Source organism: Pelmatolapia mariae, linkage group LG14, assembly GCF_036321145.2.
Source record: "Pelmatolapia mariae isolate MD_Pm_ZW linkage group LG14, Pm_UMD_F_2, whole genome shotgun sequence".
Taxonomy (NCBI): Eukaryota; Metazoa; Chordata; class Actinopteri; order Cichliformes; family Cichlidae; genus Pelmatolapia; species Pelmatolapia mariae.
In genome coordinates, this window is record NC_086239.1 from 28,140,237 (window position 1) to 28,165,552 (window position 25,316).

The 25,316-nt window shown below is 39.0% G+C and overlaps 1 protein-coding gene across 2 annotated transcripts in view; it reads left to right on the forward strand.

Annotated features, from left to right (window-relative positions):
- rtn4rl1b (reticulon 4 receptor-like 1b) overlaps positions 1 to 19,952 on the forward strand; it is a 151,570-nt gene extending 131,618 nt beyond the window's left edge. The window contains exons 2-4 of one of the 2 annotated variants that reach the window (XR_010095558.1): positions 16,439 to 16,890; positions 17,182 to 18,316; positions 19,138 to 19,952. Coding sequence is in view for 1 of the 2 variants with exons in the window: in XM_063494177.1 (XP_063350247.1) it covers positions 16,439 to 16,890; positions 17,182 to 18,075 (1,346 nt within the window). In the remaining variant the exon portion in view is untranslated. Of the gene's footprint in view, positions 1 to 16,438; positions 16,891 to 17,181 lie in introns of both variants that reach the window. The other variant, XM_063494177.1, reaches the window with a different exon arrangement.
- Positions 19,953 to 25,316: the final 5,364 nt, after the last annotated feature.

The window sequence follows — 25,316 nt, forward strand, 5'->3', positions numbered from 1 at the left end:
TTGATATTTATTGCACTGTGAAGCTATTCTATTGTGCAGATCTTTTGTCTGATTCTGACACTGAATTCTTTCCTTTTCTTGAAGCAGCAGATTGTTTCCTTGTAATAATGACATTGGGACAAAAAGCCCATGAATAAACCAAACAGACAACGTGTTATATTTGTCTCAAGTTGATGCGTTTTGATTTGGATGGTGGCACTCAGCCTCAAGCTCATTCATTATTGAAGGTATTTAAAACAGGTAACAAATATTGGACAGCTTGTTTTGAAAGAAAGAGGTAAGGGTCCTCAAAGAGCAAGGTGCTCGATTTTTGCCATGCATTACTCAAACAGAAGTAAAAATGTAATTTGGGGAGTACTTTCAGATATGGATAAAGACACAATAGTTACTCTGCTGAGTCTTTACTGGAGCAGATAGGTATTTTGGATTCACTCAGAATAAACTGCAGTGTCAATATTTATGGTAATGAAGGAACACAGCGCTAGAGTGAAGCTAAACTGTGTGATTTTTATAGTGCTTGGGCAACAATAGAGGTCATGCCACAGAGGAGCAAGCTACACAAACAATGTCCATTCATTATTGTTTTCTGCTTTTTCAGGGAATTTATTTACAGTAAGAAGAACTGTGGAATACTGCAAGACTTACACTTTTAGTTGACTTACCCTCAGAAAGGACATGACAAGGTTTTGTTTTATTAAATTGTATTCATATTAAGACTGTTAAAATGCTATATTTAATCCAAGTGGTGAAATACTTTTGGCACGTAATGATTTTAGCTGTTGTTCCCTCTTTTGCAAAATGCATTTTAACTCTTTTGAAAGCACCTTACATGCTTCACATTTGCTATTTTTTCAGCATTGTGAGTTAAACAGAAAGAATCACTTTGGCAAACTTGGTCTATTTGAGTTTGGGCTTTTGCCATTACAGCTTTGCATGGCTGACTGGGGCCCAGTTTAACCTTTGAAACAGCCCTACCAACGATTCTGCTTCAGGGTAGAGCAAAATAGGTAGGTGAGAGGCAATGACATGGTGAGGAGCTAACATCTGTGGTGGTGAGGCCAGAGAGGTGTGAAGATAATAGCCCCAATGGGGAGATATGCAAGGCAGGGGTGCTTTATGAGGCTCGGTCAGTCTGCTGTGAAGGAGTCCTGCATTGCACACAAAAACCAAAAGAGTAATCTCTAACTTATTCCACAGAGGAGCCTTTGGATCACTGTCTTACTTTCATTTCTTTCCTTTCCTACTGTCTCTTATCTTTTTCCATCTCAAATTCAATTTGCTTTACGTCCATGGCTATAATTAAATGCAATTATTCTTGCAGACTATATCAATTACAAGTGCATTTCTGTTAAACAAACAACACTTTTTTTCAATTTAGCTTAACATCCTCTTCTGTCCTTCTTATGCTTTTCTGTTTTAGATTGCATGCAGATGCTTCTAAATACACAGTATGCAAGTAATCTGTAATTACTCGGAGAAAACCCACACACGCATACCAACACTCACAAAAGAATGCATTACAAAGAAACATGTTACTGTAATTATGTTTTGTCTTTAACAGACGACAGTTGCAATATAACTTTGCAGTTGCTGATCAGTCACAGTAACAGTGACTTCCTGTATATGGAGGCAGTACTGCTGATGTTGCCTTTATTTTCTTAGACATGTGACTGAGGATCGGTTTTAGCCACAACAATTTTATGAAAACTGATCTTTGTGCTGTTTTTCACCAACATCCCAGTTAGCTTTCTGATAAAAGAGACAGGAAGGGACCTTGTGTAACCCTTCTGTAGTCTGTATGTGTATAGGTGGGCATACAATAAATATGAAGAGAGGAATATTTATAAGCATTTTCTATAACAACTCAACAATTATGTGGTAATAAGGTGGAAACACAAGATAGTAGTAGAGAAATAGCAAGTTATTACCACTTAATTACCAAGTAACTTATTATTATGCTATTGAAAAATGATCATATAGTATATAATGTGGGTAAGGGGGTCAGAAATTGTGGGTAATAATGTGGAAACAAACATATTCCTATGAGGCAAAACAAATGAATAATAGTGCAGTAATGCTAACAATATTATAACTTCCTACCATTAAAACAGCTGTGCATTAGAATTTCTATATGTGGACTTGTGGTAGTAACCTCATAATACTAAGGTTAAATTGGTTGATGGCACTTTAGCCATTTCTTCTAAAAAGCACCAGGCAAATACTGTTATCAGATTTTGGAAAAACTGAATACCACAAACAGGATAAGGTGCTTTATAATTGTATTCCTCCTTTACAGCTCACTTAAAGGTGGCTTAATTCAACTTAGCATCTATAGGTTTCCCCTCCCTTCTTTCTCTGTCTTTACACTGTCTCATTGTCTTTCATTTTTTTCTGCCTTTTTTCCTTTCTTTGAAACTCCACCCTCACAATTTCTTGTGTAAACAAACCCCTCACTGGTTTTCTCTCTCTCTCTCTCTCTCTCTCTCTCTCTCTCTCTCTCTCTCTCGCTCTTCGTCCTTGACTTTAGTTTTCCTTATCCATCTTCAAGGAGAGATGGAGGGAAAGTGGCTGGAGGGAATCATGTTTCATCATCCAACCATATGAACTGAGACAGGGCCTGACATCTTCTTTTGCAGCTGCTCGTCTGAATATCATTGTTGTTTATAACTTGCTGCAATATTCAGTGGAAGGCTCTCTGTTTGGTCACATGTCAAAAGAGTTCAAGGGACCAAGTCATTACATGCAACAAAAATTAGTCTCTGGCCATCACTGTGGTGGTGGTGGGGGGAAATAAACCACTTATCTGTGGAACGTCTGCAGCAAAGCACTTGGCTTTATAAGGAGAGAGAGGATTGGGAGCACTCACTAGTGAGTGGTAGTTGCATGCAGACAAGCAGCTGAGAAGGAGGGGGAAGCACTCACAAAGCCGAGTGTGGTTTGCCTCCAGAGGGTTCAGGTTTACAATGGAGAGCAGGAAAGCAAAACAGAAACTTCAAATGGCAGAGTTGTGGCAAAAGCAGCAGCTCTCTTGACATGATGAAACACCAGCATGTTTTCTGAAAAGACGAGGCGATTTTTCATGATCCTCAGATTTCATTTCATAGGCAACTGGCAAAGCATATGGAGTCAAGAATGAACTATTGTGTTATATATTTTTTAGGGTTTTGGCAATGGGACACTTTGAAGTGAATCTTTGGTTTGGTGTTGTGTTTTTTTCTTTTTTTAACTGGCTTACTAAATCCCATAAGCTGTTATAGTATCTCTAACAGCCAGACCGTGCTTTCTTTAATCATAACTAGACAGTGGCTGTGTTTTATCCAGCAAAGCCTCCTGCTTTGTAGTTTTGGGAAAGAACAACAGAATCAATTAAACAGCAAGGGGGACATGGCATGAGCAAGGAGGGGAGTAAATAATTGCAGAGACAGGTCGTAAAGAGGAACAGTAATTAACTATCCATTTATAAAAATGCAAGAGATAACATTCATGAGCTGTCACTGTTTACTCAGGACTGGAGGGACTTTATAACTGTCTCTCAGGAGTGAAGCATTCATAAACAGGCACAGGTACTGTATGTGTGCATTTGTTAAATGGAGACACACAAGTGACTCAAGGGCAACTCTAATACGCTGCAGAGAATAGAGCGAATGAAATGATAAGTTATCATGCTCAGCTGGAGCTAGACTATATGAAACCAAAGATGAACTGAATGAAGACAGAACAGTTTGAATAAAAAAGTGGAAAGACCAAGATAGAATCCAATCAGGAGAAAAACGGGTCTAAATGTGATTAGATGAAAACTGAACTCAACAAAGTCTTTTTCCCCTCTCATGAATCAAAAGTTACAGTAAATGCTGAGTGTGTTTGTTGGGAAAAAGTGTTGGGGGCCTTCAAGGTGATAAGGCCTGTAGAGGCCCAGTACATTAATGAATTGACATTACCCAAGGATCAATGGTGAAGCTCTCAGGATTTGAAAAACTACACTTAATGAAAAGGGATTACTCTCTTAAGATCAAGGTCCTCCACTTCACGTCTTCCCCTCGCTCCTCTTCTTTGGCTCTTTTGTATTCTGTTCCAAGCTCCCCCGCCCTTTCAGAACAATAAACACAAACACAGGCTCTCATTTGCATTATGACAGGGTTTCCCCAATCAACTGGTTTTAATGAAGACTTTTGCTAGAAATGTACCATTACTGCATCTCTACTTTGTTGCACTACATTGCTGTATGTGCACACTTTGTTAATTATAGTTCAATTGAGTCTATATTGGAAGTAAATTAGATTTTATAATTTACCTGGTTTTTGCTCACTAGGATATGAAATGTGCTGAAAGTTTTTACTTTCTCGTTTTTCAGTGACAGTGTGTGCACTCACCTTATTCACAGCGATGATCGATTCTAATTGCAGCTCAGAACTAAGGAAAACAAATCATGCTAAAATATATGGAAATTAGCTCCAAAACTGGTTCCTAAGAATCTCTAGTGATTTATAACATAGGTTCCCAACACACATACAGTAGTTTCAGGACTTAATTTTTGCTATTTTATCACCTACGAAGCACATTAAACATTTGGGGGATTTTAGTGCATATTAATAGCAAGGTGAATTATTACAGTGCAGACGTTCTTTGCAAGTTTTTGTGAATGTTTTGGTATATACATTCATAGCCATTATTTTAGTAGTCGGTTGAACCCCTTTTGCCTTCAGAACTGACTTAATCCTTCATGGCGTAGACCCAACAAGATGCTGGAAACATTAACCTGAGATTGATGTGAATTGCCCATTTTACCACATCCTAAAGCCGCTCTTTTTAATTGGAATCTGGTGACTCTAAAAGCCATTTGTGTACAGAGAACTCACTATCATGTTCAAGAAACCATTTATGCTGTTTTGAGCTTTCTGACATGGTACCATATCCTGCTGGCAGCTGCCCATCAGAAGATGGGTACACTAAAGAGATAGACATGGTCAGCAACAATACTCGGATAGACTGTGGCGTTTAAATGACGCTCAGTTGGTACTAAGGGGACCAAAGTGTGCCACAAAAATATTGCCCACGCCATTACACCAACAGCAGGCTGAATTATTGATACAAAGCAGGATGGACCAAGCTTTCATGTTGTTTATTTCCAAATTTCTACGATTCACATGCTGCAGCAGAAGGTGAGATTTATCAGTCCAGGCAATGTTTTTCTAATGCTCCGTTGTCTAATTTTGTTGAGCCCATATCAGCTGTAGCCTCACTTTCCTGTTCTTAGCAGACAGGAGCTGCACCCAGTGTGCTGTAGCACATCTGCTATAACGTTCAGTGTTTGGGGGCATCAGCTTCTTATCAGCTTTCTGGTCATCATGAAGACATTTTCACCCAAAGAGCTGCCGCTCACTGGACATTTTTTTTTGTAAACCCTAGAGATGCTTGTATGGGACAATCTAAATACATCAGCAGGGTCTGAAAAACTCAGACAAGCCTCTTTGGCACCAACAACCATGTCAAATTAACTAAAATCCTCTTGCTATCCCATTCTGGTACTTGAATTTAAACAGGGCACCTTGACCATGTCTACATGCTTAAACGCATTAAGCTGCAGCAATGGGATGGGCTGATGCGCATTAATAAACAGTTGAGTAGGAGTACTTAATGAAGTGGCTAGTGAGTGTATTTATCTTATGGGTGGAAGGAACAAGCTATGGATTACCTTGTAACAGTTTCTTTCTTTTTTTTTGTCCTTTTCTACATTTGCTTTTTTAATTACATGGTGACTTTCACAGCATCCTGTTTTTGGTATTTTAATGGTCACACTCACAAATATGTGAAATGTTGAGGAAAACCAAGAGTTTAAGCAGCTTTTTAGGACTTTCCTTCTGCTGCTACAAGGCACTGGCTTTCTCTACTGAATTTTGGGTGTTTACAATTTGTGGAGATTAGGAAATTATTTTGCTGTTACTATTCATAACCAGTATTATTACTGTTGCATCACTTATCATTATCATTTTCATCAAAGCATTTATTACCTTAAAGTTTGTATTTCAGGTGTGAGCATAATTACATAATAATCTTTCATTGCAGGTGCAACTGTATTCATGTTATCCATATTGCATTTTGTGCTGATTAAAGAGTTGAAGCTTGGTCAAGTTAAGTAATGGTCTGAAGCTACGGGCAGCGTGATGTCTGGCCGATCAATTGAGAAAAGTTGAGGTGACCCAAGCTACTAAAGGATTGCATATATGCTTACAATACAACACAGCGCATATAATGTACAAACAGCATAGAGTCCTGTGTGTATTAAGTGACCTGTTGCATTGGAGTTTGACTGGTAACAGATAAGTCAGAAATTATGCCCTTAAAAGGTCTTTGTGCTTGCACACACACACATACACAGTATCTAGACTTGTTTTGCTCGAAACTGCTAAGTGGTTTGACCTGTGTACGTGACAGTTTAGTAATAACAGGAAATATCTGGCGTGGGAGTGAAGGATGTCCAGGGTTCAATGTACTGGAACTGATACTTAAGTTATCTATCTGCTTTGACGCATGATGCTCGTCATCAACTACGATATATATATGACTGTTTATCCGTTGTTCGGGGGAGATCGGTGCTGGTTGTGTGATGGTGCTCATCTTCCCCACACGCATGTGTTTAATAAAATCATTATTTTGACACACTGGGACTGTGCAGTCGTTTGTCTCTTCCTCAAATACGAACCGTGACAAATTGTATTCGCTAACTTCTGAAACAGGCTGCTTTTCTAAACTCGCTCACATTGAGCGTTTGGCACTCTAAATGCAGAATTTGAATGGAGTTTTCATTTGCTTACTTGCTCATTTGTTCATTTGTGTTAATTTGTAAACCTAACACAGTTGACCTGTATCAATTTATGTACTTCATGAGAGTGAGCACCTGCACATTCATTTGTACACTGTGTGTACACAGCACTTAATATAGTGTGCGGTACACTCATGCTTGTATTACGTACCACGTCTGCCTCTAGATTGTCTTTCAGCTCTGACTTCCACCGTGTTTGTTCTCGCATCTGTTGGTCATCTTTTGAACATATGAATCACACTGAATTGTTGTTCCCTGTGCAGGCTTTTTTACTTTATTTCTATCTAAAGCTGTTAGCTAGTTAGTTAAGACTCATGAAACTCGGTGTGTGTGTGTGTGTGTGTGTGTGTGTGTGTGTGTGTGTGTGTGTGTGTGTGTGTGTGTGTGTGTGTGTGTGTGTGTGTGTGCCTCTATGTACATGGAGCACCAAACTCTCACCTTCTATGAATAATTGATCTGTTGAATCTAGGGCGCATGAGGTTTGTATGCAAGAAGGCAGCTGCTGCAGGAGGAAGGTACCTTACAGTTTGTTTTAAAAGAAACATGTAAGGGCTACCAGGATGTCGAGATTAGTGAACTAGAAAATGGCACCGTTGTCTGTAGACATGGATCTATACTGACCTGATGACTCCAAAGCAGAGCTATGCAACTCTAAATCATTAATCAGAGAAAAAAAGCTTTTAGTGGCATGTACTGTAGCTGGAATGGGCTATGCAAAAATATAAAAGGAGAGGTATTGTCATTTCTACATGTGTCAGCATGGTGCAATCAATCACAACAATTGATGTAAAAAATCTGAAGGAAATTTTCAGGACTTGATTGTAGAACAAAGGTTCTTGACAATTGGGAAAAAATGTCACAATGTACTCGATATTTGTTTATAAATAGCAACACAGTGACAATTTGATAAGTAAAAACAATCTGAATATTTGTCCGGTAAACACGAAATTATTCCCGTTAGTGTGACATTGTTAAGTCATCCAGTAAACTCACGTTACCTGTGCTAAGATTATAGTCTTTCAGCTGACAGGTATGTGAAATGAAGGGGAGTTTGATGTAAAACTCCAATCAGATTGAGGCAAATTGTAGGGCACATCACTGTGCTATTAGACTGATTGGAATGTTATAAATAATAGATTTTTATATTTTGTGTTGCTGTTTGAATTTGAAAATGAGAAAGAAATCACTTTTACTTTTGGCCCACACTGGTCATTCCCTCTGCTTTTCTAAGCACTGTGTTAATTTATTAACTCCATGGGGAAATTTCAATACTTTACATTCCCCTTCTAGAGAAACATCAAAGCACAGGGTCAGTTAAAGAGCATCAGCCCTGGAGCTGGTAATGATTCAATGCCTTGTTCAGTTTCTTCATTGGGGAGATGCTTGCTGACACAAGGCTTGTAAGCAAGTCCTCCGGTACATAGAGTAACTGCAAGTCCTGTAGACATGTTTTCCCATGTGCACTGGCACTCTTTAAAAACAACCTCCCACTTCTCCAATTACATCTTTCTTAAATTAGATGGAGTCGGCAGATTAACTTATTGTTCGAGACTCTTTTGTCATTTGCTCCTTCTCCATCTGCCGGCTCACTGTCACACAGTATCACTACAGCTGAGTTGTCACTCTGACAAAGACATGCAATGATTGGCTATGCTGCACTCTGTCACTGACATACATGCGCATGATTGAACAAGACACAGCAACTGGACCAGCCAGGCTGACTGACATCCATCCAGTCAGCTGTTAGAAGCTATAAAGTCAGCAAAAAACTCTGCAAAGAATTATTAAGTGTGCGACACAGGAAACTGGAAGTAGTGTTACAGAGCCTGTGTATGCTAAGATTTAATTGCTTGGTGCATTTATTTTTAAAAAGCCAACTATTTTATCTATTTGTTTAATCAAAGAGAAATCATAATTTAAATTAATTTAGATCCACTCTTCCAACTCAAAATATACTTACGATAATTAAAGAAAATTTGCAATAATGATATTTATGACAATGTTTTATCAGTGATTGCAGCTTGCAGCCTGCAGCATTGATTAGTGCAAACAAAATGAGGGGCGCTTTCCATCCTTCTTTTCCAATGAGCTGCTGTCATTGATGATGGACTACCCTTTTCAAAGTGAGAATCTACTGCCACGATTTGCCAGCAGCAGCATTATAGTGCAATTGTAGTGATACAGCATTTATACAGTGACACAGCATAAATCAAATAACAAAAGTAGCCAAGGTTGTGCTTTCAGTGGAAATTTTAAGTAAACACATAACTGCTTAACACTAATGAGGACTAAAGTGACTTAAAATAGTTGCACGATCTTGTCACATAATAAAACTAAGAAATGATACATGTTGTGTTTTGGGTCAAAGTTTTTAACCAGTGCCCAGTGCTCAAAGTGCCCCTTTATTATCATGTAACTACTTCAGTAATTTGCATCAACCTCCTTATTTCTCCAGCAAAGTTAGTAATTTATTTACTTTTGGATTGCACATCACCAGCTGTTAGTATCTCCTCAAATACCTTCATAGCCTGGTTGTTCTCAGTGCTGTGTTTTATCCTCAAATGGTGAAACAAGTTTGTTGTTTTCACCTTTAGCAGGAATAGTTTTCTTGCATATGTTGCAAAGTATTATGTTTTCTTTTGAGTAGCTCCGTTTTTAGGTACAAAATCGGTATCGGAGACTGACATGTGGTTCTCGATCTCGGACGTTCCTGGGCTTGTGTAGTTCCCTGTGGAACATAAGTACATAACGTCACTGTATCACCACTAATGCTTTGGTTATGTTTGTTTGCTTGCCTTTAGGAAAAATGTTAGGTGTGATCAAAAGGTTTTGAGAGGAGATCAACTAGAATAAAAAAAACCTTCAATTATTTCAGTTTGGCTGTTCTCACATTCAAGACCCTCTTCTTGGGCATGTCCAGACAACATCCAGTGCAACTGCTTTTCCAGATTGGTCCCACTGAGGCAAAATCAAAAATAGCATCCAGTCCGGAAGTTTATGAGAATGTAATTTTTAAATTGAGGAACACACAAATAAAACAATGTGAGATTGGAAAATGTAAATCCAGTAATGCTGTTGATTGTTATGAATCTCTTCCCCACTGGCATTCATCTAGTATTACTTTCTGATGTTCTTTTAATCATCCATTATATTATACTAAATTTCTCAGAGCTTTGTAAGACTATTTTAGCTGATAAAATAACATAAGGTAAGAAGTACTACTTTAAGTAAACAAAAATATTTGATTCAGTTCACTGCAATTTTACTTATATAGCACCAAATCACAACAACAGTTGTCTCAAGGCGCTGTTATATTATTTATTCTGTTATTACTAAAAAACAAATTCCAATTGGCTTATTTACACATATTATCTCTGTGTGTCATTAAGAAAAGTTTTGTTGTCTTATTAACAGTAAAAGCAATGGTGCAATATTTTTTGGTTTGGGTTTTTTGGTTATACTGGCTAACATCGTTGTTTATGAAGACATGGTAAAGAAAGCTTCAAATTAATTAAAAAGGTCTTCTTCTCTGGGATCTCATATGTACAGCTGTACTTTCATTCAGAAATAAAATTTCAGTATCTTGTGAAATTAGACTGAAGAGGTATAAATATCCATTCATATCCATTTATACTGCGAATCACACTGTAAAGATCTCTCTGCATTTGTAGAGTTAGAGCCTGTAAACACCTCTGAGAGCCAATATAAAGGATAATTATTAGCCACTCCACCAATGGGAATTGTGTTATAAATGCTATCACTTTAATAGAACTACAGTTTGTGAACTACATATGGATATGCTTTGGATGATTTATATAGGTTTGGCAGAACCATTAATTTAGTTTGGGCAGTGCAGTGCAATATCGCCACGGGGAGTGCAATATATTTGAATCATTTTGCTTTGTGCTGTCGTGATAAATGAAAGTAGTTGGTGTCTGATAGTGTTGCTGTCAACAGTCGTGATTTTTGGCTAGTGTGCCTGTGTAAGAATACGCATGGATTGTGTTTACGTGCTGTATGCATGCATAAGTGTATGTATGCATTTGCAGCTGTGCATACATGCATGATGTATGGCATCAGTGGATTTTTAAGAGAATAATCTGAAGGTGTGAAGTGTAAAAGAGCAGGAGGTACAGATGCTGTTTAGAGTCCAAGCGGAATTAACTCTTAAGTCAGTTAATTAACATGTTGGTATTAAACATCTGTGGATAGCTCAGCCATCAGCCTTGCTCCTCTTTGCCTGGCTTCTTCAGCATCTCCAAATTCCGTCTTTGAAATACACAAACTTTATATACTCAAACACTCTCCACAAATCTTTTCCATTAGTCTATACATGCGCTGTAAGATGTCGCTTGTTTAGAGGAGTTATTTTTAGGACCTCTGAACTGAGAAACACTGTTGTCACTCGCACAATGTCTGCCTACTTTATGTTTAACTTCCCTCTGGTTTGTCTGCTCCTTTTTTTTAATGTGCTGGTGTGCTGTGTAGCATCTAACCAACATTCTCAGTTGCAACTGTCTGCAGCAGGGAGTGAGAGAGGCCTCTGTCATTGTTTTATAGATCTATCAAGGGCCACACAACTGACCTGCCAGTACTGTTAACAATACCAAACAGCCATAATATAGCACTTGGCAAGTTATAAATATCAGTCAAGTGGGAAATACAATGGTCTGTATAACCCTGACATAACTTGGCAGCTTGTGCCAGCCTGCTATGTGACTGGGCTTCAGTTCTCACCTGCTCTCTATACTTTTACTGTTCTTCTCTCTTGGCAGGGATGTAATCAGAAACATGAAGCCATTCTGTCCCTTGAAAAGAAGCCAAGCAGACAGAAGAGTGATCAAATTATAATTAATGTGCAGGAAGTGGTCACACTGTGGAAGACTGTTGACAGCTTACAGCTTCACAGCACACACTGTGCTGATATGCATGGAACAAATCACAGGAATAAAACATGGAAAAGAACAACCAAATGTAAATCAACAGCAAGAGCCCTGCTGCTCTGAAAAACAACTTGTGGAATTTAACTTAGTCCTCTGAATATTTTAGAAAGATCCCGACACTCCTAAAGTCTCATTATATGAAGTGATGAGGTGAATTAAGGTAAAAACTAATTGATTTCCTGCATAAAATCTTATGCAGTTAATATTCTCCTCACACACAGACAGGAAAAGATCCCTCAGTTTGTTGATACCTCTCCACCAGAAGAATATCATGGCGATACTCTGTATTTCTGCAGAAAAAAACAATTATATTCTGCTACATTTCTAAAAGTTCTGCAGCATTGTCACTGTTCTCACCCATTTTTATTTCATTCACCAGAAGAATAGTCATGCAACCTTATGAGGCAATATTGCCTGCAGTGGGGTCGGGAAATGGCAAATGAGACAAAATCTATAACATTTTGCAGTCAACTGTAAAATAGAGAAAAAAAACAAATATTCCCCGGCAAGTGTTGTCGGTCACAGCTGTTGGCAGGGGTGTTCATGTGTGAGTTTGCTGTTCAGTCAGAGAATAATGGCAGTAATCAGTGCTTTTAACAAGTCAACAGAGAAATACTTTAAAAATGCTAATGAGAAAGAGCTTGAGTGAAAGTATAATTTTTCTGCCATTACGGCTGTTTCTTTTTCCTTGAACAGTAAATACTTGCATGTGTGCTTTTGTTCCAACTTTGCTAATTAAAATAAATATGCAATCACTGACCCACACTGAAAATGTCAGGAGCTGACGTTCTGCTTGCTATGAAAGGCTTATATAAGTTAATACGAACAGAAACGATTGAATACAAAAACACAATTTAAAGAGGTTAAGTTTCACTGCGGCCTTGCGTCTTAAGAGTCTTGTTAAAATTGTTTAATGTTTGCAAGTTAAACCATCTAGGAAAAACACACACATATATAAGAAGATGTGATCATTTATTCAACAGTCCAGTGCACTGACTTATAATTAATGACCACTGTATGCATGACCATGATTGCAAACATGTTTTGAGTGCTAAGTGAGCTGAGACATTATTTAGAACCAGCCAACAGTAGAGGCAAAAACACCAGAGAGCTTATCAGGGTCTTTGGAGAGACACAGGAAATTGAGTTTGTCCAGTCTAATGATGGGCAGAGTCTCACGGCTTTACAGACGTACCATTTCTCTCCTATTAGCAAAGATGTGTTATTCATGAGGGCAAAGCTAGTGTGAACTACGTTTCATTGATATTCTACACAGTCACTTCTCATTGTCTGGCAAGGGACCCGTGCCATTCTGTTTTATTCATTTATTTATCTTTTTCTATTTCTAACCCTCAAAAAAAAAGGAACTTGGTGATGACGATGGTCAAGGGGTCAAAAGTGATTGTCTCTGTAAAGAGACATCAGTGGGAAACTTTATGGGAAAACTGGAAGGTGAAAGACCTGTGATGCACAGTGAAGTGTTAATAGACGGGCCAGACTCCTACCAGAAATAGCTGTGCTTTTTCCTTTTCCAAAAACACATTATCTCTCTTTCAGAGCTTCGCCGTTTTTCTGCCAAATTCCAATAGGCACTATTGGCATATATATGCACTGTCATGCCCAAAAGCTATTTATATAATACAATATGAGCTGAAAGGCTTATTGTGTGAGCACACAATGCAGTTATGATAAACACTAATTTTTTTACATTTAACGTCAGCATTCCCACATAATGCTTATTTGTTCCTCTGTGCTGAAAACCAGTCTCCCTATTGAAAAGCTCTATAAGCAAGAGTAATTCAGCCTTTTATGCTTGTCATGCTGACATGATCTGCCATGTCGCTGAACCGGCTACACGTGTTATGTGATGTGGCATTGTGTGAATCAGTCCCTGTGTGCAATTATATTTCCATCTGTATTTCACGTAGCGTTTAGTGGCGCAAGTACAATGCATGTAGAGATCACTGAGCTGGCAGGTATTAAAGTCTCCAGTGGAAATAGTGGAGATGCACATTACGGCGGCTGCAAAACAAAGCACAAATGCCCTGAGCGTAGCTGGAAACACTGAAAAAGGTGTTTGGAGCTCCCCAGAACCTAAATATGCATGGAGAACAGATTATGTCAGATTGTTTCACCATCAAAAGGGCATCCACATTATACAGTATGTTCATGTAATTTAAAGCCTCATCTGGGCTGACATTAAAACATTTTATTCATAGGGGAGGAATAAACATTGCACCTTTTTCTGCAAAGTGGTAAAGAAATAAAGAAACATCCATTTTAGGGGAAGAAATTTAGCAGGGTAAAGAATCTATTACTTTGTCCTGACAAGCTGAGGAGAGTGAGAGGCGAGGAGGCGCATCCTTATGTGTCCAACATGATTAGCAGATTACTGACTCAAATTGTCTCCCTATCAAGGCAGCATCTACATTCTCATCCCCTCGCTTACCCCGTGTATCAGACTTATCACTGTCTTTGGCCTGCTCAGACAATTCAGCTGAAGACATGCATGAAGTAAGGTGTTAATGGAAATAGTTTAAGGCCTCAGAAAATAGTTATTTGAGTGATAAGATCGGTTTTATGAAAAATAGAATCCCTTGGATGAATTCCTGCAGCGAGCCTAGTGAAATAAGTATCTAATCTGAGAACGAATATAAAAGCATTAGAAGGATGACATTTGTTTTATTGTGTGCGTTCTTCCTCAAAATGTGTCTTCTGTAAAGGTCAATTTACTAATAAAATGTGACACCCATACCAAATGAAATGATTAGAAAGCCGCATCTCAAGTTTGCGTTTGTTCCTGCGTAATGCAAATTTTCCTGAAAGCGTGGCTGGAGAATTTACTGTGTCTTGTCTTATTTGTCTGATAAATAAAGCAAACCTTTATGTTCCCAATGGTAATGCAAAACATTTTCACCTATTTACTCAGTCAGCGGGTGCCACGCTTGATACATGGCCACAGAAATAGAAAGTAGAGAGAAAAAATTGAGGTATAAAAAAGCGCCTGCAGAGTGACAAATTAGTGGAACAGTTCTCTTGTTTGTTATTGATTGTGTTAAAAATCCGGTAGCCCTGATGCAGGTCATGACAGTAACATCCCAAGTCTAAAAAAAGATTAGGTTTGTTGAAGTTATCTCACGGCATGTCTCGGTCTCTAAAATTATATTTACCTGTATACCAGCACACAGAAACACGCTCTTACACTCAACCTTTTGACTGTGTTCAACTGTGAAGAATCACCTCATTTAGTGAGCACATTTCTGGTTCAGGAGGATGCATGCATTTCCATTGTTGCCCAGTGGCAGGGCTTAACAAATAGGATTAGATCCGTGCCCGAGAGAGCACACTTGTGTTCAGGTGACACACCGCTCCATGCTTCGGCTCTGCAACTAGACACAGAGAATTACTGTTAAAGGTCAGTGGAGTCAGACGCTGAATGTCACAGCTTAGCCACAGTTTGGCAAGAAAATACATTCAGATAAATAGCCCCGTCTCTTGGTGGAGAGTAATTCTGCCCCTGAATTTCCAGCATAAAAGACCCAGGATTATAGGGTGAGTTAAAAGGCAACAGAGGCATATCGATTAGAGGCAGTGAATCACAGCTCCACTATGCTGTGAATAATAAACTGGGTAGAAGACAGCCAGGGGTTTTCAGATGGAACCTTCATGACAGGCTGTGAGTTGTGCTCATTTTAGATGAGACCGCGGATAAGTCACATCTCCCATCTCAAGGATTGCAGGAATCATGTCACTGATCAGAAAGCGCCTCAGAGTAGCTTACTACAAGTTTAAATAAGCATTCCACACCCCATTTAACAACACAAACTGACTGATCACAGCCTGCGCTCCCTGCAAAGAAGTGCCAGTGGACTCAGCAAGGGGAGTGGACTCTTGATAGCATATCTCCCAAAGGTGGGAGAGAATTGGAAAGCGTCATTTCTGAAATAGCTGCATATGTGTCGAATCAGAGAAGTGTTGCACCAGAGATTCAGTCAGCTTCACTGAGGCATCTTGTGACTCAGTGGAGCAGGTGTTATTGTTTGCCGTCTTTAATAGACTCCTCATAGCGGGCCTAAACAAACTTATCTGATTTGGGCTGCAAACTGTGAGCGAGAAGGTCCATATGCGTACACACTCAGTGCCATCAGTGAAGCAATCAGAGAGCTGATGTAAGCGCAGTGTTAAAACAAAGCACATAATGGACTTAGGATGAGCTACGCATGTCTTTGACTGGCACAGAAACAGATGATGAAACAGTGGAAAAATCACAGATTCTGTGTTATTTTTTCTTTGTCTGTGTTGTATAACTTCAATATGATGCTAATTTTTACCCAGAGAAGTGGTGTGGATATAGAGATAGCAATGTTTGTCTGTTTGAACGACCAGCCTTTTGGTCCACGATGAAATATCACAAGCAGTATGTTGCAGATTGCCAGCCATTTATTCTACAGATATATTAAAGGTCGAAACGGGACCTTTATTGTCTTGCTGAAAAATATAATGTAATTACAGTATTGCATTACTTGCATGGTTTACACCCAAAGCTGATGGTTTTATATGCAGTATTTAAGTTTTTTAAGTACTGAACTAAATACAGAGGTTCTAAGTCACAAGTTGCAGTTATTTAATTTTTCCTTGTTTTGTTTCTTTGTACGTGTGTGTGTTCAAACTGCAGGCTGTGGACTGGAGTTCCTGCTGGTTCTCTGTGGGCTTGAGTTTTCTTGGTCCTGCCCCCGTCACTGTATCTGCTACACTGCACCCAGCACCGTCTCCTGTCAAGCCCACAACTTCCTGTCGGTACCTGATGGAATTCCTCCAGACAGCGAGCGCATTTTCTTACAGAACAACAAGATCCATCGCTTACTACGAGGACACTTCAGCGCCAACACCGTCACTCTCTGGATCTACTCCAACAATATCACGTACATTGAGCCATCAACCTTTCATGGCTTCACACTGCTGGAGGAGCTGGATCTAGGAGATAACCGCCACTTGCGGTCCTTGGCTGAAGACACTTTTCATGGGCTGAGTCGGCTCAACGCACTTCACTTGTACCGTTGTGGACTGGGTTCACTTCCAAATAACATTTTCCAAGGTCTCAGAAATCTTCAGTATCTCTACTTGCAGGTATACTTTGTACACAATTTGTCTTTTACATGTTCATTTCTTTATCACTAAGACTACTAATGCTGTTCATTTTATATAAATGCACTCAAACACAACTCACACAGAGTAATCATGCAATGTCAAGACTTTGATGCATCAACTAAATGACAAGCTAATCTTGCATTGGTAGGGTTAGGAATGCTCTAATTGAGTAACAGTGAGCTTACTCTCTGAGACACTTGAATTTGAAAAGATGATAACAGATTGATGAAACTTCTTCATAAAGATTTTTATTTCCATGTATCTCTCCAGGATAATCACCTGAAGTACCTGCAGGATGACACATTTATGGATCTCCACAACCTGAGCCACTTATTCCTGCATGGAAACCGTTTGTGGAGCCTTAACCAGAACACCTTCAGAGGTCTGCGAGCCTTGGACCGTTTGCTTCTGCACCAAAACCAGATAGAGTGGGTTGACCGTTTGGCCTTCCATGACCTAAAACGTCTCACCACCCTCTACCTGTTTAACAACTCCCTGATAGAGCTGTCTGGACAGTGCCTAGACACGCTGCCTGCCCTGGAATACCTACGTCTTAATGACAATCCTTGGTCATGTGACTGCAAGGCCCTGTCATTATGGGAGTGGTTAAAACGATTCAGAGGTTCAACATCTTCCGTTGGTTGCCAGTCACCAGTTGATATGGTTGGGAAAGACCTCAAGGAGCTGCGAAAGGAGGACTTCCCCAACTGTTCACCAACTGTTCCAAGCTCAGAATCTAGGGCCCAGACTAACAATTTATCTGGGACAGTGAATCCATCTATGAATCGTGGAGTAGCACTGGGTTCCGGAGGGCAGACCAACATAGTGCATCCCTCAAGGCCTGGCCGTTCTCGAAACTGCACAAAGCCTCGTAACAGGGTGAGCAAAGGGAAAGGTGACAACGAGGTTCACCACTCAAAGGAGGTCATGGCAGACAAAGAAGATTCCTCCCCAGATTTCACAGAGGGAGGAAAACATGACCACACATCCCCAGATGGCACAGTCACAAGAAGAAAGCACAAGTGTACTCCCCGGACCACTGTTCGCCCCCCTAGTGGGGTTCAACAAGCCAACAATAGGGCAACCTTATCCCAGTCTTTACTACATGCCAATGCCCTCTTTGTGGCCTTGATAGTGACAAATACTGACTACATTCTCCGCTGACCTTCAGAGGGTTTAGGCAATGCTAATCACAAAAAATAAGTCCTCAGATCCTCTCTTGCTCCTGCACTACAAAGGCCTGAGTGTCTTTTTATGTATGTGTGTGAATTGATTATATGTGTAAACGTAGTGTAGGGAGCTTACCTGTTCAAACTGAAACAGGTATCAAAGCATCAAACATCAACAAGAGCAAAACTCACAGCACAAAAATGGGAGAGACTGAGAATGATGGGTGACATGACAGGTAAATGCAGACCAAGCTTGCACTGCCAACACCAATATGATTTAATCACTGTACGTATTTGTGTCTTATACATTTTAAGTTTCCTTTTAAGTAAGCTGGAGTTCTAACAACCACAATTTGGTGAAAAGAGAACAAAGAATACGGTGGAGCTTGCAGGGTAAAACTTGTTAGCTAGTTGGCTCTGAAATGGATAAGACAGGTCTTCAAGTGCCCCATTGAGCTTTATGTTTGAGTATAAATGCGAAGGCAATGAACCTGTAAAGCCTCCAGTGTAAGTTTTATCTTACTCTCATCCCATCTGACAAATGTGTTTTTCTGTTGCATCCTTCGCTAACAACAGGTCCAAACAATTCGATGTGTTTCTCATAAACAAAGAGGTAAAGTGTAAGCATGGCAATAAATTGTGAGTCGATATGAAACACAGGGATTTGCCATTCTCACTACCAAGTGAAAATCTATAGCCACAGATGTTTTTATGGCCATAAAAAGTGCAACCAGTAAGCTCATACACAATACGAAGCCGTAACAAATTCTAACAACTTCTCTCTACATAATGCTGGGGTTTTTTTTCAGGTACTATACCTTCTGCCTAACAGCATTTCTACACAACTCTTTCTGACACCTTAGTTTACACCACTTCTCTCTTTTTGTGCAACTGAAGATTAAGCTGCTAATTGTTTTAAGATGATAAGGACTGCCATCCGCTATTTTCATTCGCTTGGAAAGCACTGCGCGTCTCTGGGAGATCAAGCTGTGAATAATGAAGAGTTTGTCTATATCTTGTGTCAGATGTTGTTCATTTTATTTTATTTTTTCCTAAGACACGAAAAGGACCTAGAAATGGATCCCCGCTGCAGGGCCCACAGGAGCCTTTGAGGTCAAGGGTCAAATGGGGGCTTCTCTGTTTCCCAGTGAGGATGTGTTAAATGATCCCTCTTGAGTGAGGACATCCTTGCCTCATTGAGAATATGAGGAACACATTTTTTTGGAATCGCTTACCTTCAAAGGGACACAACACAACTCTGGAGAAAAAAATGTGTGCTTACATTAAACGACTCTTACGATCAATAAGTGTTTAAAAAGAACAATTTGAATGGAGCATGGCGAAACTAGGATCATGCGGTGACTGATGCGATTGTTCATGGATGTAGGGATCTAAGAGCAAGACAATCGCGTCTGAAGTAACAAGAGGATGGAGTAAAAAGCAGATTGGAGATGTACTATTACAGGACATGCTGTACCGCTGGAGCTGTTGTGCCTGCCTAAAAAAAAAAAAAAGTACTGATAAGACAGTGTCCATATCAGTAATGTGAACTGTACCAGTAACAATGGAGACGGGAGGACTTCTCGCAGTGCTGATATTAATCATTTACTGTATTACTATGACAAAAAAAAAACAATATCAGTGACATCAATGATGATAACAGGGTTTCTCACTCCTCCTGTCAGGAGGAGTATTTACATTTTTTATTTTCTGGTGACTTGTTTATTTTTCATGGTATATTTTTAGAACCTCTTATTTGTTAATGCACAATTCCTCACCTCCTCTTTCTTGTTCTGTCGTATGTCTATTAATCATTCTTTTTTCTTTCTTTGCCATAATTAAATTGTTCAGTAAGTTATCATCAAAGAACAACAGTACAAAAATGTTTATAAAGATATTAAAATCTATATCTTCTTATGTCTACCTCTGCAGTCTGCGCCTGTTTATTTATTTGCAGTTAAGACTTGGCTTGTTTGGATGAAGTTAATTTTATGCTTAATCCCCCTTTCTTGGCTTTTTCCTTTTAATTTGTTTAAAGCAGAAATTGATTGTGTCAGCAAATTTAGCGTTTTCCTCACCCCACTTACCACTCTGTCTATGCTGCGCTTTGCAATGTGTCTTCCTTGATCAGGCACTACTGGCTAAACTCTAGCTGCCTCTAACTACTAGCTCTCTTCTGTCTGTAAACACTAATGATTGGTATACAGTATATGAATGTACAGAATAAATATTAACCTGTTATAGGATTGACAGGTGGAGGGAAAGTGTGGCTAACTTCCTGACAAAAGGGAAAAAAAGAAAAATTCAGATATGACATTCAGACTGTAATGTAATAGACTACAGTTCAATAAATCATATCAGAGCATTAGGGATATTAATGAATGTGTCTCGTAGAATCTGTAGCTATTCCAGGTTATCATTATTATTAGTGGGCCTATAGAACAGAGCTTCTATTTCCTCTCTAAATTCCTCTCACTGTGATAGAAATTGATCAACACGTGAGTAAATTTAGCTTTTTTTTTAAAATTCCAGTTGAATTAAATTCCTGTTAAATGATAAATGAGTGCAGAATGAGTGGTTGTATGCATGAATGAGAGCGTTGTACAATTATATTTAAATTAATAGCAGGTCTGGTGTCTGGTTTTGATACTCTTTTACCTTCCACTTCCACCACTTGTAACCTTCAGCTCATTTGAGCACCCACACATACTTAATAGGTACTCCTACTCTGCATCTTACAGTGAGTTTAATTCATTTAAATAACTCCATCTACATTTTGGTTTTATACAGATTTTGCCAAAACACTGAAAATGAGATAAAGAAATTTGAATAATAGAGGTACACCAGATTTTAGTCACACGCAAAAAAACATGCACAATTTCGAGTTTTGATGATGACATAAGAAGCAAAGGTATTATTAATCATCTAAATTTTCTCTTTAAATGAAACCAAAAGCATCCAGATGGACATTGTGCATTTTCTGGACTCCAAATCAAATCAAATGATAACAATCAAGTAGAAAGTCAGCCAAATTAATTTTTCTCTTTTCCATATTCGTGTTTGAATGAACTAAACATGGTGAAAGATAAGCAGGAAAAATATGAGGGCTCCCTCTTTTCATTTAGAACTCTTGCTGAAGCCAATGGACTGTGGACTTCTTCTCATGCACACAAACAGCCACTAATGTTTAATTTGGTGATCGTACTAAAGAGAATTAAGCAAAGATGTGCGTTTGTTTTATTATCTGCTGTGCTTCTAGCTTTGTTAACTGGAATATTTCCATTTTATAAACATTGTGTTGTAGCTTGTAACTGACTAGAGTTTGAATGAAGACGAGCTTTATATGGAAGCTGAATTTGCTGTTAAAATATCTGAAAATAGATTCATTCTAAAAAGCAAATTGCTAATTATTTTTCAGGGTATCTGATAAATTAGTATTTTTAAAAGTGGGATTTCATTCTTCACCTTTTTGGGTCTTTCTGCTATTTCGTGGATTATGGTCTGAACTACATATACAATTCTTCATAATTCAAATTAGGACACATAATAAGACTAATGTTGAGCACCCAAAGTGACACAGATAGCATTTACCAAAACCTTAGAGAAAATGTTACCAGCTCTCAGTTTTACCAGTTTAAAGGCCACAAGGCTGAAATGTTAGCAGGTTTGTTGAGCTGTCCAAAGTAAACTAGTGAAATTGAGACATCTCAGCTGTTTGCCTCAACTTTTGTTAAAATGCCACCTATTGACCTATTGGATATTAGATATCAGAGTAATAAGATTTTGGTTTAGAACCACAGATAAATATATAGTTCTAATCAATGAAAAGGATGAGCATCATGGGATTTTTCAAAATTTTGGGAACTAAAAGATGAATTAACAGATTTTCCATTCTTTATGCTAAGCTAAGGTTATTGACTATCGGCTATAAATTCACCATATGCACTTTTATTCTACATCTTTTATTCTAGCTCTTAGCAAGAATGTAAATTGGAGTATTTCTAAATTATCAAGATATTTAGTTTAGGTGTTTGAGACCTAGTGTAAGCGCTCACGCCTTCTGATTTGAAAACTCTCTCTAGATGGTCCAAACTACTGACAGCTGTCAGCAAAAACAGCTCAAAACATTAACTGAGAAAGTTGTAAGAGCTGGGAAATGGTGCAGGCAATTATTGAACAGCAGCATTTTCATACAGAATCAGGCTGACAGAGATTACGTCATCTCCCACAGATCACCTGTTGTAGAATGTCTTATCGCAAAACTTAAATAATTTCCAGCCTCTAGCTCAGATGTTCTCATGTGATAATGTCTTAATTATGCAATTATTACATGAATATGCAGCACTCGTGGGTTAAACCACAACAGTTTTCAAACTTGGCACCTAATTTTCTAATTTCACCTACAAACCTGTGCGTGCATGCACATGCATGCATAAGATATTACATCAACAATATCTGTCCACAGACATGCAGACACAGGGGCAGACTGTAAAAACCTGCCACAGCAGTCAAAGCTGCTTTTGTGCTACTTCCTGCCGGGTGTCCAATGGATCATAGGATGCCATGATTAAAAACACGTACACACATACACAGAGCTACAAGGTGAAAAGAATAGCAGCAATGCTGTTGCAGCTGGTAACTAGCTTAAAGCCCTAAAAAATGGTGAGTGGCTCTACAAAGGTTTTAAACCAATGATATCAAAAACAAGAAAAACCCTCATCACAACTTGGACTGAGATTTGACAAATAATGGCAGCCTAATTGTATTTATTTAGACTTATGACACAGATATTTTACTCTGATATGAGTGAAATAAGGTAAGTGTAATATTTTGATTCTCACTGAACATGCTAGTTGTATTAATTTTGTTGCTCTATTTATTTAGCGGCGCTAAGTGCAGACAAAAGTCAAAGAATTAATGACGCCAAAACCTGATAAGTACTATGTGAGTTTTACATCAAATTGTTTGATTTTCCGCAACTTTGAGATAATTTTGTATCTGGCTCACTCTCATCTGAGTTGACCCACTTATTTGGAAGGTGCATCAAAGACGCGTGCATAATTGTAATTGTCTCATTGCAGAGGAAATCTCGAAGCAATCATACAGTCGGTACCTAATTCAGCTGGAAGATCCTCTGTATAAAAAAAAGGTAGGGCACCAACTGCAGCATTAGAAGCTGGGGCCAAAATGCTGCTGCATAATTAAAACACACGATGAGGAGAAATAAGTTCTAAAATGTGGAATGTGGAATCATTAACAAAATGAGAGAAGCGTGGGGAAAGAGCAGGAGGCTACAGTACATCAGTAATTGAGCGGTTAGAGGGAGGGGAATTGGCTCAGATTCATGGGGGAGGAAGTGACACGTGAAGGGAACACAACCAGACATGATATCACAGCAATGAAACAGAGAAGAAAGGAAGTGGGAAAAACAGAGGAACAGTGGAAAAAACAAATAAAAGAGGTGTGTGTTATTTCAAAGAAGCCCAAAAGTCTTTTTTCCTGTAAACACACACAGATACAAACATAAAAAACACCAATCCCTTATCACACATCACCACAACACACTGCTGGCCCTAATATAGCGCCAGTATAAGAAATGTTCTCATCACTTATTCATGCAGGAAAGATGTTGCTTGTTGATTTATCCGTGTCGACAGTATTGTGTACACAACACAGAAAACAGGTCAGAAAAACCCGCACACCCCTTTAAAAAAATAACAACATCCTTTGACTATCTGTGCCCATTTCTTGGTTTTTAATTGACTCGCTGTCACTGCTGTGTGGCTTTAATTAAAACCATGCAATTAGAAAATTGAAAAGGAGATGAAGAAACTGGGTGAGCTGGAAAGAGAGACGGCACACTAGGGGATGTGATAATTAAGAGCCGGAAAACACCACAAAACGCCACAACACTTGCACCTTATGAGACTCTCCATTCCCCCGTCTCCTCCGAGTCCCACTCTCCCCGCTCAATCACAAAGCTAATATCACCTCTTTCTCCATAAAAAAAAAAGAGAGAAAAAAAAACCGTTTTTATTCTGGCTCTTTTATTTTGTCTATTTATTTAGCTTAAAATCCCCCCAGAGCAGTGGCGTGCTCCAATTCTCCAAACCAGCCAGCCTGCATACTAAACTAAGAGGACTTGAGCAGCCCAAGGCCACAGCACCACCTGCATGGATTTGAGGCTTGCTAATCCTCTCTTATTTGACCTCAAGTCAGATGGAATACGCAGAAAAATTACTGAAAGTCAGCGTGGCATGTTTCTCCATAACAATACATCTAGGTTAAATTATTTTCTGTTGGCAGGTAGGGGAGGGGCTGGTTGGGGGAGTGTTTCTTTTCATGAATCAAATTTCCCTGGTGCTGATTTTACTGGGGTGAATTCTCTGTTGTGTACTGTTGTGCCCTAAAGTTACCCTGAACCATGCATCATCACAGTTTAAATGTCCATTCTCAGAAGTGCGGCATCACGAAGAAGCCAGTTCTTTGGCAGCCACATTTCTCATGTGGTTTAAATTTTGTGTGCTTCCACTTTATCTGACTGACTAAACTCAGTCTTTCTGTGAATGCAGTCTATATTTTTTACATATTGAATACAATGCACATTCAAAGGCCACTTCATTAGGTACACTAGATCAGCGGTCCCCACCCAACCTTTTTTGCGCTACGGACCGCTTTATGTCCGACAATATTTTCACGGACCGGCCTTTAAGGTGTCGCGGATAAATACAACAAAATAAAACCAGTACTGGTATCCAAAAAAAGGAAGATTTATTCATAACACACGGTAATAAACCCAGGGGAAACCGTGTTAACGATAAAAACCATTTTACAAAAATAACGACAAAATAATAACAATAAAAACCGATACAAATGCTGAAAACCATCAATTTCACACCCAAGCCTCAACTCCTGTGGGCCGGTATCAAACAACTCACGGGGCCCAGGGGTTGGAGACTGCTGCACTAGATCACCTGGTGCAAATCAGCAAATCAAATGTTAGCAACTCAGCAAACATGACTAAGCAGAAGAACTCTCTGAATGTACGACACGTCAAACTTTGAAGCAGATGAGCTACAGCAGCAGAAGACCACACCAGGTACCACTCCTGTCAGCTAAGAACAGGAAAGTGAGGCTAAATTCCCAAGACACCACCAAAACTGGACAATAATGTCAATGAATCTCAATTTCTCCTGAGACATTATTAGGTTCTGATGGTATAGTCAGAACTTGGCG